Here is a 16,426-nt window from a genome sequence, read left to right as displayed (position 1 = left end):
AACGAAAGCGACGCCCATCTTTGCTCTGTTGTTTATCCATTTATTTACCTCCTGTTAGGTCTCGTCTTTCTCTGATATTAAACATAAATCTTATATTAAATATAAATAAAATAACTTACTAATAATTTTATAAATAAAAACTTTAAATTTATTTTTTAATGATATAAAAGCGAAGGCTGGAAAATAAGTTACAATGAAAACCCTAAAATTAACTCTAAATTTAAGTCTTATAATTTAAATTTTAACTTATGAGCATAAGTGAAAAAGATGGCGGGCTCTTCAAGCTTGTGTATCATTGTATGGGGGCTTTGTCATTGATGTGTTTCGATCAAATTCACGGAGTTTTCATCCAATACATCTATCCTTTTGAAAAATTCGTATGTTTTAATTGTTTTGATCCACGGTCAAGATGGTACGCATACGATATAGCTAATCAACGGCCTGATGTATCTTGTTGTCGTGTGATCTCTCAATGTACCCAATTGTTATAATATAACATCCCTTGATTTCTTGAGCATGCTTCCTCTCAAACTACTAAATGCTATGATATTTTTCAAATAAAAATCATCTCAAATCTGCATTAAAAATTATACTAATCTATTTTCCAAGTTTGCAATATCTAATATTTAATTTATCATTGACCAATAAGATATCTCGTTTTGAGTAATCTTCTTCTTTCACTTTCAAACTCAATCATACGAAAAGATATCTCAAACTTTTTTTTCTGAAAGAAAAGATAAGTTAAAACAAGTTAAGATAATAAAAAAATAAACTCATAATATCCGTGTGACCCAAGAGTCCCTGACGACTCTATCACGCGAACGGCCGCGCTGCATTGTTCTCCAAATTTAATAGCACCACCTGTAATAACGGTTAGCCGATAAAGGAAAGCAAATCGTTTCGCGGGAATGAAAAGTCACACGGCGTTCGGCGAGAGATCGATCAAGGGCATGTATAAAATTAATAATGGTAGCCTACATATAACCACCTCCGATTAATCATCTTATGTAACATCATTCTATTTTTTTTAAGTAAAAAACTTCAATCACGGGTTGCATATAACAAATACAAAATATAAAAAATGATGTATTAAATATTATATAGACAATCAAGTATACAATCCATGGTACAATTTATCTGCTTAACCCATTGCACAATTTATCTGCTTAGTTTGTATCTGTATATCAAATAGACAACGATTGTTTACGTTGTTATACATGTTCTAATTAGTAGCAAGAAAAACATATATACAATTGGAATACGGTAGCTTAACTCAGAGATATTAATTGCTGGACTTGGTTTATCACCATCGTCTTTTCAGTTTTGCTTATAAGTCAAAATTGGAATTTTTTATCTTATATTTAGAGTTGATTATAAAATTTCTTTCATCATACTTTATTTTCTAGTATATGCTCTTAAATCGATAAGAATATATATATATATATATAAATTATTTTCCATTTATAAATACTCCCTTCGATTTTTTAATTGATGCCGTTGACTTTTGGATTTACATTTAATCCTTTGTCTTATTCAAAAATTTTATCCAGGTATGCAAAATTATAAATCATACTTAGTTGCTTTAATAATAAATCAAATCATAACACGATAATTAATAATTATATAATTTTTTATATAAGATAAGGGTTAAACATATATCTAAAAGGAAACGTTATCTTTTAAAAAAAAGGCGAGTATATCATTTGGTTTTTCGAAAAAAAATACACTGAGATGACATCCTATATATACACACACACCCAAGTGCCCTCTCAGCTCCGATCCTTAGCCATCATCGTCGTCTCCCTTCTTCGATCGTCTGGCTGAAGCTGCGAGAGGAGGATATAAATCATCGATCATGGTGACGCTGAGCAGCTCGGCACCGCCGCCGCCGGTGCCGCCCATCCGGTCGGTGAACCTCGGCGGCTGGCTCGTGACAGAGGGCTGGATGCTGCCCTCCCTCTTCGACGGCATCCCCAACAACGACCTCCTCGTATTTCCTCTCTTCTTCTTTTTTTTTTACTTAAAAATCGTCACTGCACGAGTGCAGCGAGTGTGAGACCCGGCAGTCGTTGATGTTCATGATCTCTAAGTAAAACCTACTCATATCAGTATTACATCACCAGTAAAAGTTGGCTATCTAAATCGTCGATTTAATTATATAAATTTTATTGATAAGGAGATATATTAGTAATAATTAATGTGGTAATATGTATTTATTAAAAAAAAACGGTCTAGATTATGCTCCCTCCTATTTTTTTATATAACATCGGTTAGTTCACTAACGTCATATATTAGTACCATTTTGAAACATCTTGAAAAAAGGATTATATATATATTTGCAGGATGGAACCCAGCTCCAGTTTAAGTCGGCGGTCCACAACACGTACCTGACCGCCGAGCATGGCGGCGGCGGCAGCGCCGTCGCGGCGAACCGTGCGACTGCGTCCGACTGGGAGACCTTCAGGCTATGGAGGATCGACGAGAACACGTTCAACCTCAAGGCATTCGACGACGACGACGACGCCGCGGTGCGCTTCGTCGGCGTCGACGGCAATGGCGAGCTCGTCGCGACGGCGGCCGTGCCGCCGGGGCCATCGGAGACGTTCAAGATCGTGCGCAGCTACCGTGACAAGAGCAGGGTCCGCATCAGAGCGCCCAACGGAAAATTCTTGCAGGTAATTAGGTGGTTAATTTGCAGTTTTGCTGCGTGCAGCTAGCTAGCTGGCGCAGAGACCTTCAATTATGTAATAAAACTACAGGGCGCGACGTCGGAAATTTTGCAGGAATTTCGTAGGATTTGTTCATAAGCAGTTTAATTTCCACGGGAACATGGAATTTTTTCGTACTCCAAACAGGGCATGCCTATTTGGACCTTTAACTTACTTTTGTGGAGCTAATTAAATACTCCCTCCCTCCATAAATGTTTGATATCATTAACTTTTTTTACCTGTTTGACCATTCGTCTTATTTAATTTTCTTTATAATTTATGTAAAGTTATATATATACATAAAAGTATACTTAACAATAAATAAAATAATATAAAAATAATTAGTAATTACTTAAATTCTTTGACTAACATAAATGGTCAAACGTGCATTAAAAAGTCAATGGCGTCAAACATTTATATATGCCAGTAGTACAGGTTACCATTAATTTGTGAGCTGGTCCAAGCTGGATGTATATATCGTACCCCTCCGTACTTTTGACTTCTCATGTTTGATCATTTCTTTTATTAATATTTATACTATTATGAATTATTTATTTATTACTAAATATACTAATTTAAGTATGATTTATAATTTTACATATTTATATAAAAATTTTGAATAAGATAACGTTTAAACGTGATCCAAAAATCATTTTAAATAATTAGTGCTTTATAATTAGTAAGAACTAATAGTCAACCGGTGTGTTATCCGTTCGAATTTAAGTGAACACTCAGTTGGTACTTTCCTTGTGAGTTCTCTTGGCCAACTAAACAGGTTATTGGTATTAGTAGTATAAATATTAAAATATTAATCGTCTGTCGAATACGTTTGTTATATTCAAATTATAGCCGATTGGATTAAAATGATAGTCAACATCAATTTCTACTTGTTAATTATTAATTTCATATTTTAAAATTAAATAATTACTAATTTGGGATCCATCTATCTTATGTTGTTTTTCCTGTTTTATATAATATTTTGCAATTCTGGAATTGATAAGTAGCGTGTTTGGAGTTTCAATTTAGTATGTTCTATAATTTAATAATTTCCAGTTGCATTTTTTATTTTCCTCTAACTCTAAATACAATCTATGGTTGTGATTGTGCGATCCATCTAGTCGCCAATCAATACGTTGCACGCAATATTGTTGTTAATATTCTAAATATTAAAATTTTAATGGTAGGCTAAGTACATTGGTTAATTTTCTAAACTGTAGCAGCTTATACTAAAAGCATAGTTCATATTTGTTACAGCGTACAAATAATTCCAAACCTACATCAATGAAGTAGCACATATTAGTGTTTATTTATTACGAAATATGGAATGCTAATTTTTTGGGGAAAAAATGGAGTCCTCAACTCCTCATTGTACTTCCAATCTGCAAGTATTTGATTTATGACGCTACGGACCTTGGTGTCTGGTTTAGGCTAACCGGCACTGTTGTGTAGAATTTTGACTGAAATATTTAGAATTTTGAGTTTCCGATTACTTAACCGGCGGATCTAACAAAAAAAAAATTATAGGGGTCTGAATAAATTAGACAGTGCTTCAGTCCCTGTCTAATATATTATTTTGGAGAACGGTTTAACATGGGCTTCCATAGTTCTAAGTTCTAACTGGGTAGTGGGGACTCGGGTCCTCGTAGCCTCTATGAGAGATCCGTCCCTGGTCACGTTATTAGATGGAAAAGTAAACAAGGACTTAACTTTCATGTAATGTATTTTTTTAAACAGTGGTAATATAAAACACTAACATTTACGCACATGAAAATCATCGTATCGTCTAAACATGACAATTCTAATCAGTTATTTGGTTCGTTTGAAACTAACATTATTAAACACATGATTGCCGCTGAAATAAAATGCCAAATTTTATTTCTGAAATGTTTTGTCATAATGAATTTAAATTAAACCAGACCTCTACATTCTTTTGGAAATGTTAGGCGAAGACGATGGATTCAGTGACTGCAGACCATGACGAGAGCACAACCTGGGGCGACGATGATCCTTCAGTGTTTGTGATGAACAAGGTGTATGCACTACAAGGAGAGTATCAGCTGTGCAACGGGTATGGCAGGGAGAGGGCAACGGAGGTGCTCAGGGTACGTAAGATATATGTGCTCAATTCAACTCCACTTGACCACTTTTAATTACATGAAACTTGAAAGCATCTTGGTTACATTATTTTTTTTTCTACGTGCTATATACCTGCGTTGGCAGTTGGATGATGGAAAAATACCTGAAATTTAATTTATCAAATGTTGAGGTTGTAGATGAGAACTTGTTCATAGCATGGAAAGGAATGTCCAATGCCTCGCATGGAGTAGAGATGAATATAAAGAATAAAACTTCCTTCGTTTCTTCATTTAATTATAATTAAACTAAAGTCGGTCGCAGATTACCTGTGCATGGACCTGCGCCTATCCCTAGGATGAACTTCAAGAAAAATGCAAAATGGATTGTATTGTTCCACTTCATATGATCTTTTCTATTTCTAGCGCCTTTTAATATTCATTTTTAAAAAACAATCCATTCAAAATTTATTTTTCTAGCACCTTTTAATTTATTTTTAAAAAACAAATGCATTGGTATTTGATAAACTAGATGGTAATATTATAAACTTTTGCTTTTTATTGGAACGTGTGAGATGGACGAAAATGTTTTTTTGACTGTGGTAGTAGATTCTAGAAATAAGTTTTGGGACTATTTCAAAAAATATTATAAAGATGCAAAAAAATCTACTTCAAATGTACATGATGCATGCAAATGTTACCACGTCCAAAAATGTAAGCATTTCTTTTGAAAGAAGGGAGTAGCTATAATTGAGTTGTTCAGTGAACTGCTGATAATGAAATTGGTAGCATTTTATTGTCACACTAGAAAGGATATCACGGTTAAATGTTGTACTACCTCTGACATATAATAACTTTATTTTCAATTTCTATGTCTAATATTTTGACCATTCGTTTTATTTAAAAAAATTATAAAAAACTTAAAAACATTAGTTATGCATAAAACACTATCATGTTTTATCATTTACTAACAACAAAAAAATTAATCATAAAAAAATTAGATAAGACGAAGAGACAGAATATTGTGTTAAAAACCGAAAAATAAACTTAATACGAGACTGGGGACAGTAGGTTTTAACATATTTTTTAAAATAAATATAATAAGACTACTCTTCTATTTGTTCCCTCGGTACCTTTTCTGTCGCCGGCTTGCTGCCGATGTGTACGGCCGCCTGGGGGTACTCCGTCGGTCCTTCCACCTCGGCGGCTCGGCTGGGGGGCGGCGAATCTGCCTCGGAAGTGGCAGGGGGTGAGGTGAGGGGGCGCGACCATCTCTGTGGCGGGCGTGGTTGGCAAACCTCGGCGGAGGCTTGGAGATGGCGGCTTCGGGGAGGGTAATGGCGTGGCGGCAGTGTTGACGGCGGCGTGGCTGTGGCCTCGATGGAGGCGGGCAGGGTGTAGTGGCGTGGGCGACGGCGGACGTGGCTGGCGGTGGCGTCGGTGGGAGTGGGGCAGGCTTCAACCTCGCCGGTCGTCGAGGCCACCATGCTTGTGCAAGTTTAGATGGTACCGGACCAAACTTTCCCAACCAGAAACCATTTAGCTGAGAAAACTTGCTTTCTCTTGCCTAAAATTCAAATTTAGAAGACAGACCTAATTTATGAGTGCAGAAAAGAATACCTTATTTATGATATAATTACTTCCTTCAAACCAGGGAATACTATGACAATATAACTAATTGCGTTGCTCTCAATTTGTTTCTTGTTTTGCAGGAACACTGGAGCACATACATAGTTGAGAGCGACTTCAAGTTTATCTCATCAAACGGGCTAAATGCTGTTAGAATCCCAGTTGGATGGTGGATCGCCAGTGACCCAAACCCCCCTGCACCTTTTGTGGGTGGATCTCTAGAAGCATTGGATAGTGCATTTATATGGGCAGAGTAAGATTGTTTACTTTTACATGTAACCATTATAGTTGCTTCATTAGTTAAATGAGTGTTGCTAACCACAATTGAAAAAAATTCTCATACGTATCAAGCAACCTTTATTGTTGTGCACAGGAAGTACAATTTAGGTGTCATCGTGGATTTGCATGCTGCACCTGGATCACAGAATTCAGGGGAACACAGTGGTAGTAGAGATGGTTCGCAAGCATGGGGCACAACTGATGAAAGCATCACCCAAACCGTACAAGTGATTGACTTCCTTGCATCCAGGTCTGTCCACACAATATAGCAAATAATATTTTCTTCATCATCGTCTTACATCTGAGAAATAAGAAAACCAAAAAGATCTAATGACAGACCTTCCATCTTAATTGATCTACAGATACGCCAATAGCCCAAGTCTGCTAGCTGTAGAACTACTAAACGAACCATGGGGAACAAAAATATCGGCAATAACACTAAAGAAATACTACCAAGATGGGTACAATGCCGTGCGGAGGCATACATCAAATGCATATGTGATCATGTGTAATCCATTGGCTGTAGACTTCTCAACTCAGTTTGAGATTCTCCAGTTTGCCAGTGAGTTCTATGGTGTTGTGTTTGACATCCACTACTATAACATGTATAGCAGCATATTTGATGACAAAACAGCGGAATGGAATATACAATATGTGACAAACGATCGTTCCACTGAGCTCAGCACCTTCACAAAGAAGAATGGACCTCTCACATATGTAGGTTAGTTGTTCTAACATTTTCCTGGCGTGCTTTACTCCTCCATTAGATCCATGTGGACAATTACATAGAATCAATTGACCAATAATATATTGAGTGATATACGTCAGAACTATATGGTTTGTTGACAGAATTGAAATGGAAATACCCACTAGTATATTGTCTGCTATGAGCTCTTGATTGCTACAGGGGAATGGTCGGCTGAGTGGAATGTGCTTGGTGCATCCGAGGAAGATTACAAGAGGTTTGCGCAGGCACAATTGGAAGTGTACAGCCAAGCTACATTTGGATGGGCCTTTTGGAGCTTTAAGCATGTCCAGAACCATTGGAGCTTGGAGTGGATGATCAAGAATGGTTACATCTCACTAAATCCACCTAAGTTGCCCATCCGAGCAGTGAACCTTGGCGGCTGGCTCGTGACTGAGGGCTGGATTCAACCGTCCCTCTTTGATGGCATTTCCAACAAAGATCTCCTGGTATCTATCTATTAACCGAGCTAACTTGCAACCTCTTTCTTTTTGTATCCACCCTACTGCGTAACGATAAGTAGTATTAACTGCTAAGATATTATATCACAACTAGCTAGCTATTTTCACATCATATGTTTTATTGTCATTATTGATCTTTGGTTGCTTGGAATATGTCTCATGCTTAGGATGGCACCCAGCTCCAATTCAAATCGGTCACCAACAATATGTACCTTGCCGCTGAGCAGGGCGGTGGCAGTGCAATTGTTGCCAACCGGGACAAAGCGTTTGGGTGGGAGACCTTCAAACTGTGGAGGATCAATGAGACTATATTCAATTTCAGGGTTTATAACAACCTGTTTGTGAGCATTGATGGCAATGGCACAGTGATTGCAACAGCAACTGTGGCAGGGCCAAATGAAACATTTCAGATCATGCGCTCTGGAAGCGACACAAATAGGGTGCGCATAAGGGCATCCAATGGGAAATTCTTGCAGGTAAGGTCATTTTGCAAACAGAAAATGCGATGTCCGCATGCAGCTAGTCACTACCATCATGCATGCATTATCTATATATCTGTGGAGTATATGTGTTTATTTCATTTAGCAGTCTTCCACACACACACACACAATTCAAGTGCTTAATGTAGAGGTGTTATTGATATCATGGCCTTTGACAAATCCCAGGTACTAGATTGTTATGCTGTTTAACATTTGGTGCAGCCAAGGAAATTATTATTATGCTTTGATGTTTGGGAGGGCTACAGACACATTTCTACAGAAATTCTACAACCACATCTAACTACCACATACTCCTGTCAATGCAACGCTGTTCATAGAATTTTCTGAATAGCTGATCTTCGTGTTTGAAATAGTTAACTAGTAAATCTTAACACAACTATTTTCTGATGATTATTTGATTGAAACCTAGTTTTTTTATATAGGAAGTTTTTATTGAACTCAGAAAAATTACATCAAGGTGATAGAACCATATTAAGAACACTTCTGGTTTCTGCATAACTTACATGCACACAGTCAAACACACACACTCAATAGAGTTTATTAAAAGTAAAAGAAAGCAGTAAAACTTGGTAGTACCAATCCTCATACTAGACTGCCTCCCATGTTCTTAGGTAAAACACTCCCTGGCAACCTGGTCTAATCTCTGATACAGGGCTGCAACCAAACCCTGTGTACCATGCTTCTGAAGGATAACCCAGGTACGGAGCCATTGGATAGTTAAAAAACCAACCTTTAAAGGAGAATAGATTTTTCTTTCGTTAAACACCACATCATTCCTGCCAAGCCATAATGACCAACAACTAACGACCGCTTCTAACATGATAAGTGACTTCAACTCTTTCTTGATTCCCCGTAGCCAATTACCAAACATAAAACTACATCTGGCTTGATAAACCTAGCTTTCTTAGACTGCCATAGTTTTATTTTTGTATCAGGCAACACAATCTGGTTATTCACTTATTCTAAAGCTACATCTGCATAAAGTGTCAAGCTGTGTTAGTTGAATAACTGTATATGTTATGCAAGTCACATTTAAGGGTTATTTCATTCGTACTTTTATTGCATTAACTACATCATGGGTTATAAAGACATTTCTCCTTTGTGATGTTAGGTGAAGGCCATGGATTCAGTGATAGCAGACCATGGTGATAGCACAAATTGGGGAAATGATGACCCATCAGTCTTTCTTGTAAATAATATTTATGGCTTGCAAGGGGAATATCAGATTTGCAATGGCTATGGTGCAGCCAAGGCCACACAGGTTCTCAGGGTAAGATAAGACACTAGCTTGTTTCAGCTGACCAACTTTGTTTGATGAAAAATCCTTTTGTAAAGGATAGCTTAACACTTCGTTGTTTCAGTTTTTTTGGAGACACCAAACAGTAGGAATGTAATATATGTATCACCAATACCTCCTTTTCTGCCCCTAAAAGCCAAAGCGCTACATTTATGCTGATGATGTTATTGGTTTGACAATTCTTTTTTTGTTTCTATGTGATAGAAATCCCGAACAATTAATATATGCTTAGTTCCTTCCACTTTTGTATTAGTAAAAAAATGGTTAAACTCCCAATCAACACAATTCTAATCTTTCTTACAAGGATATCTTCGAAAGAAAGAGGAACTCACTTGCATAGTATATTTATGTTACTTGTTGTTTATTGAACAAGACAAACAAGATAAATATTCATATTCTTATCTAAAATAAATAGCTATTGTAGGGCATCAATTTTTGCATAAAAATGCATATTTAAAGTTTAATGTATATCTAAAGTCGTCCTTTGTTTGCAGGAGCACTGGAGCACATTTATTGTTGAGAATGACTTCAGGTTCATCTCATCAAACGGGCTAAATGCAGTGAGAATCCCAGTTGGATGGTGGATTGCCAGCGACCCTGACCCACCTGCTCCTTTTGTTGGTGGATCTCTTCAAGCCTTGGATAATGCATTTAAATGGGCAGAGTAAGCATATACATGTCTCCGTTAAACAAAATAATGAGAACGAATACCTTGTGCAACAATGGATAATCATAGCCATTGATGGATATTGGACATGAATCGTTCATGGAAGGATACAAAGCACAATACAGGCTTTAACAAGATATCATGATTATTGTGTTTTACTACAAATGACATGATATTGCTATATGTTGTTCTGTGTGTGTAGGAAGTACAACATAGGTATCATTGTGGGCTTGCATGCGGCACCAGGGTCTCAAAATGGGTGGGAGCACGGTGCCACCAGGGATGGCTCATTGGAGTGGGGCACCACTGCTGCAAACATAACCCAAACAGTGGAAGTCATAGATTTCCTTGCATCCAGGTCAATAATAAATACTTTGCAAATCAACTGACTTCCGTAATATTCAATCAAACTCACAATGCTTCTGAAATTTTTCTAACTTCCTTTTAGCCTCAATGCAGATATGCCAAGCGTGCCAGCCTTCTAGCTATAGAATTACTCAATGAACCACTGGCCCCAAAAGTATCCTTGGCTACATTAACAAAATACTATCAAGAGGCCTACAATGTTGTACGGAAATACACTTTGCAAGCCTATGTCATCCTACAAAATCGAGCGTATGGGGATTCAATGGAGATTCTCTCATTCGCCAACAGTCTCTTTGGTGCGGTTATTGACGTGCATTACTACAACCTGTACGACAGCATCTTTGACAACTTCACTGTGGAGCAGAACATCAACTTTGTAAGGAATAACCGTTCATCAGAATTGAGCACTGTAACAAAGCAGAATGGCCCTCTTACATTTGTCGGTGGGTAGTAATAATATGTGGCACTGACATTTTTCTCTAGTTTCTACTCTTCTTTTTCGGATTATACTCATAAGGTAGAAGCTCAAAAAATTATTTCATTTATATAATACAAGTGACTGATAAAAAATACAGTTAGTCAAATCTATTGAAATTTCAGGAGTGGTCCCATTGATTGTATGGCTATGCACTCTTCTTTGCAATAGGAGAATGGGTGGCTGAGTGGTACGTGGATAATGCATCTAAGGAAGACTACCAACGGTTTGCGCAAGTGCAGCTAGACCTGTATGGGGGAGCTAGCTTTGGATGGTCATACTGGTCCTTCAAGCATGTTGAGAACCACTGGAGCATGGAGTGGATGATCAAGAATGGATTCATCTCCCTCGAGAAGTTGCCTCCATCGACACCACCCATCCGGTCAGTGAACCTTGGTGGGTGGCTTGTCACGGAGGGCTGGATGCTACCGTCGCTATTTGACGGCATACCCAACAATGACCTCCTGGTATGTGTATCCTCAATTCAATTGCATGCCATCTTTAGTTAGAACATCAAACATTCCTAGCACCTAATAATGTAGCACATTAGCCCTCTAATGGTTTCCCTGTTGTGTTTGACACTGCTCTCATGCTTCTTCAAACATGTGTAACTTCATAGGATGGCACCGTTCTCCATTTTAAGTCGGTGATCCAGGACAAGTTCATCGCAGCCGAAGAGGGTGGGGGCAGCACCATTGTTGCCAACCGAGCAGTGGCCTCTGATTGGGAGAGCTTCACACTGTGGAGGATAAATGAGACAACATTCAATCTAAGGGTGTTCAAAAAGTACTTTGTGGGCATTAACAGCAACGGTATAGTCAAGGCAATGGCGACTGCACCAGGCCGATCAGAGGCATTCCACATTGTGCGCAGTGACATCGACAAGAATAGGGTGCGCATTAGGGCATCAAATGGGTGCTTCCTTCAGGTAAAGCTCAACGATGGACACTCCTAGCAATGGCATGTGCAGGGCCAACAACTTAAAAGATTTGATTTCTGTGATTTAAACTGGCATGCACTAGATGATAAAAACAACTTTGGATTTTGCTGGATGAAATTGCGAAAATTAATAGTACATTCAAATAATCTCTATCAAACAGATGGTGGACTAGAGCTACCTGTATATGCTTTGTAATATGGTGGATTAGATTACGCTTGATTCCTCTCAAAAAAAATGAAGGTTATGCTAGTTTTTCTGTTTACTAACTAAACATTCTAGTTACCATAAAACATTTTATACTTCGCTGTGCAAAAGATGCATGGTTAGTTCGTTTACCAGGTTGATTCATTATATATCTTCTCTGGATTAGCTTAATCCTAATTCAAGTACATGAAATGCTTTTGACTGACTAACTTAACTCTGCTGTTCTGAAGTTTTTGGTGGGTTACAAAGTTTTGATGCTTTCAACCTCAAATCAAGTAGAGTTCACTGAGAAGCTTGTATTCTGAAAGGACTAGTCCCTCCATTTTTTTATTTGACGCTGTTGTCTTTTGGATCTGCGTTTGACTGTTTGTCTTATTCAAAACTTATGTGTAAATATGCAAAATTATAAGTCATTCTTAAAGTTCCTTTAGTAATAAATAAAATCATAACAAAATAATTAATTATACAATTTTTTGAATAAAATAAATGGTGAAACGTAGATCCAAAAGTCAACGGCCTCAAATAAAAAAATTAGAGGGAATACTTTGCAGAATCACTTGTGCTCTTGAACAGACAGCTTGTACTTGAATCAAAGTTATGAATAGAAAACATTTCTAGGATGAAAAATGCTTCACTTGGCATGCCTGCATTATGTATCATTACTAACTAATTTGATTTGAAGCTATAGTTCTATCTAGTTATCCCTGTGCTTAGGTCAAAATGATTAGTCTTTTCTCTCTTTTCTTGATATCAGGCAAAGACAATCGATTCTGTTACAGCAGATTACGGTGAAAGCACAAACTGGGGCAATGATGACCCCTCAGTGTTTATCATAGATAACATAAGTCGTCTACAAGGGGAGTACCAGATTTGTAATGGCTATGGTGCAGAGAAGGCCTCACAGGTGCTTAGGGTAAGACATGTTGGCTGCTTTTGATCCTATGTATTTTTCCATTTAACTGCATGAAGAATAGCAAAAAATTCGTTTTAATCTGTAAGACAATGCTGATAATAAAAATTTCAGTCTACTTCCCATGGTTATACATTCATGGCATCTGTAAAATTAAGTTTGACTCTGGTTTCCACTTACTGTATACGATTCTGCAAGTTTCAATTTTGGAACCGTTATACTATAGTTGTTATTAGCAGAAAAAAAAAAGCTGATTAGTTCGGTTCTTGCATAATTTCTCTATTGTAATTTATTGGAGTATATCTAGTGAAAATTTCTTTGACATACTAGTTACAAAGCATATTGAAATAGATCAGTTTTTTCTCAGAGAACTGCATGAAGAAATTGGCAATTACACTACTTTAATGTTGTGCAATAATTTGTGTTGCCCTTAAAACCCAAGTGTTTGTGTGTAAACACTGTAATTTAGAGGGTTCTCATTGGCTTTGACAAAAACAATAAAGTAGTATCACATACGTTAGTCTCAGTGGTTCAGATAATTTGCTTCTCATTTCTGCCATGTTCCTAAAGCTTTGCTTATTTGCATTTATTTTTTGAATAGATGCAATATATCCTAAAACTAGTGACCAGACTCACTGTGCAGAGCAGTTCCTTGCTAAATTGCTATTAGTCAACAGATGACTGCAGGAGTCTAAATACACATACACCTGAATGATTACAAGAAGTAACAGTTGCATTTCTTTTCAATACTATTACCATGAACCCGTCTCTACTAACTAGTACATTGTTTTCCCTTTAGACAAGATAGTAATTTCTCTTGCGGAAAAATTGCATGATTTGTAGGAACACTGGAGCACATACATAGTTGAGAGTGATTTCAAATTCATCTCATCAAGTGGGCTAAATGCAGTGAGAATCCCAGTTGGATGGTGGATCGCCAGTGACCCCAATCCTCCTGCTCCATTTGTTGGAGGTTCCCTCCAAGCCTTGGATAACGCATTCAAATGGGCAGAGTAAGTATTTCCATGCTGCACTCAAATTGACATGTTGAGTGAAGAAATATACCATAGATTGTTTCAATCTTTATGCATTGCGAGCTCACATTTAAATGACAGACTTATTTGTAAAACCGCAACATCATTGCCCATCTTTTTCATCAACTTAAAACATTTTGGTGAACTGCGGCCACATGTGGGTTGACATTACTCATGTCATGTTCATGCACAGGAAGTACAATATTGGTGTCATTGTGGACTTGCATGCTGCACCTGGGTCACAGAACTATTGGGCACATAGCGCCACAAGAGATGGATCAGTAGAATGGGGCACCACTGATGCAACCGTCACCCAAACTGTGAAAATCATTGATTTCCTCACGTCCAGGTCTCTTAACAGAATCCCTTATCGTTGTTAGACACACCACACAAACCTATAATATTCTTGTAATGTTCTTTTTCACCTTAACTATTCTACAGATATGCTAATAGCCCGAGCTTGCTGGCAGTGGAGCTACTCAACGAGCCATGGGGGCCAGATATACCCCTAAAAACGCTAATGAAATATTATGAGGATGCGTACAACGCTGTTAGGAAGTACACTGCAAAGGCCTATGTGATCATGTCAAATCGGGCAGCAGGGGAGTCCACTGAGCTTCTTGATTTCGCCAGCAGGTTGCCGGGTACGGTCATCGATGTGCACTACTACAACCTGTTCAATGACACTTTCAGAACGTTTAATGTAGAGCAAAACATCGAGTTTGTGAAGAAGAACCTCAAGTCTGAGCTTAGTAGCATCACGAGGAAAAATAGCCCTCTCTCGTTTGTTGGTAAGTAGATAAGTGGCTCTTAACATTTATGGTTGATTTCATCTTCCAAGTTTCTTGTTTGAAGAGTTTCTTACTCTTCTAGCATTGGGAGGCAAAGATCATTATATTCAAATGTGTGCATCTTTGCAAAGTTGGAAGTAGCCTTTCAACGTTATCAGTATTAGACACCAAAAGTTTCTGAATTCCATAATTGATCAAGAAATTTGAAATTATAGAAGAATATCACTGAATGTTACTGTTTTGTTGCAGGGGAATGGGCAGCAGTGTGGAAGGCACACAGTGCATCCAAGGAGGACTATCAAAGGTTTGTGCAAGCACAGCTTGATGTATATGGAGGAGCCACCTTCGGATGGGCTTACTGGACTATGAGGGCCGTTCAGAACCATTGGAGCATGGAATGGATGATAAATAACAGATATATCTCACTGAAAAAATAGAAATAATGCCATATTTCTGTCCAGTGGGCTATGCACACCTAATGTAGAGGCAAGAAGTGTAAGAATGCTTTTCTAAAAATAAGTTTCCATCTGGTTAACTTGAATTAGAATAAGTTCGTAGATCTATTTAATGATGGCAAGCAGACTTAGTTCTGTTGGCCTGGTCGAAGCATGCATCCAGATGCATGGTGGTATTTTAAGATGTACACATCTGAACATAATGATCCTCTCATGTGATTTACTCACTATGAAAGTGCATATTTGAACACAAAATGTTCAGTTTGTCCATGAACTATCCTACCTTTCGCTAATCGTGGCATCAAATCTTATATACTCTACTATGTGTAGTTGGTGCTAATTCTCTCTTTTATCATAGAGGCATATCACCCTAATTGTTTATAGCTTTTGGATCATTCACCTATGGTGTAAATTGTCCTTACTCTTTATGTATGCATAACATCCTATTTATTCTAGCATTTTTAGCACATTGTTTCAATTATTTGTACCCTTTGATCTTATTAAAATACGTTATGTTAGCATTTTTATAATTGGGTGACATATGGATGGTTTAAATTATCAAATCGTTTAATAATAAAGCAAATCCAATTCACACCTAGGGATGGACAGAAAGCTCGTGGCTCGTTAGCTCGCTCGACTCGTGACAAACTCGGCTCGGCTTGGCTCGTTTTATTTTTCTAACGAGCCGAGCTAACATTTTAGCTTGTTAGAGATAACGAGTTGGCTCGTGAGCTGCTCGCGAGCCTAACGAGCTAGACCAAAGATACATGATTCGTCAGCGTTCATTAATTCTACCCCAGAATGCATGTGTTGGTTAATCATGTGATTTGTTGGTTCAAACTTAAATACTTAGATACAATTTCATATGATATGCATGTTTGAATTGAAAATTT

General features: G+C 37.6%; 1 protein-coding gene across 2 annotated transcripts; it reads left to right on the top strand.

Moving 5' to 3' along the window:
- The first annotated feature begins 1,761 nt into the window (after positions 1 to 1,761).
- LOC102701660 lies at positions 1,762 to 15,930 on the top strand. Of its 2 annotated transcripts, XM_006661661.3 has the most exons (19): positions 1,762 to 1,990; positions 2,343 to 2,675; positions 4,652 to 4,810; positions 6,493 to 6,662; positions 6,783 to 6,938; positions 7,051 to 7,409; positions 7,596 to 7,882; positions 8,062 to 8,370; positions 9,506 to 9,664; positions 10,186 to 10,355; positions 10,561 to 10,716; positions 10,818 to 11,167; positions 11,371 to 11,666; positions 11,819 to 12,127; positions 13,098 to 13,256; positions 14,097 to 14,266; positions 14,481 to 14,636; positions 14,729 to 15,078; positions 15,328 to 15,930. In XM_006661661.3, exons 1-19 carry the CDS (start codon positions 1,856 to 1,858, stop codon positions 15,513 to 15,515), a joined length of 4,371 nt encoding a protein of 1,456 aa, XP_006661724.2. In that variant the 5' UTR covers positions 1,762 to 1,855; the 3' UTR covers positions 15,516 to 15,930. The 2 variants fall into 2 exon arrangements, with proteins under 2 accessions (XP_006661724.2, XP_015697416.1); XM_015841930.2 differs by lacking the exons at positions 1,762 to 1,990; positions 2,343 to 2,675; positions 4,652 to 4,810 and adding an exon at positions 5,915 to 6,286 and having other exon boundaries at positions 15,328 to 15,927.
- Positions 15,931 to 16,426: the final 496 nt, after the last annotated feature.

This window comes from Oryza brachyantha, chromosome 10, assembly GCF_000231095.2.
Source record: "Oryza brachyantha chromosome 10, ObraRS2, whole genome shotgun sequence".
Classification (NCBI taxonomy): Eukaryota; Viridiplantae; Streptophyta; class Magnoliopsida; order Poales; family Poaceae; genus Oryza; species Oryza brachyantha.
The sequence above is the reverse complement of the archived record's forward strand: the minus strand, read 5'-3'. Positions and strand labels throughout refer to the sequence as shown.

Bases quoted from the DNA above. Each gene is read 5' to 3' on its own strand.
- LOC102701660 (XM_006661661.3), top strand. From the start codon at position 1,856: ATGGTGACGCTGAGCAGCTCGGCACCGCCGCCGCCGGTGCCGCCCATC. The intron at 7,883-8,061 runs GTATCTATCTAT...TCTCATGCTTAG, and splicing joins TTTCCAACAAAGATCTCCTG to GATGGCACCCAGCTCCAATT. The intron at 10,717-10,817 runs GTCAATAATAAA...GCCTCAATGCAG, and splicing joins ATAGATTTCCTTGCATCCAG to ATATGCCAAGCGTGCCAGCC.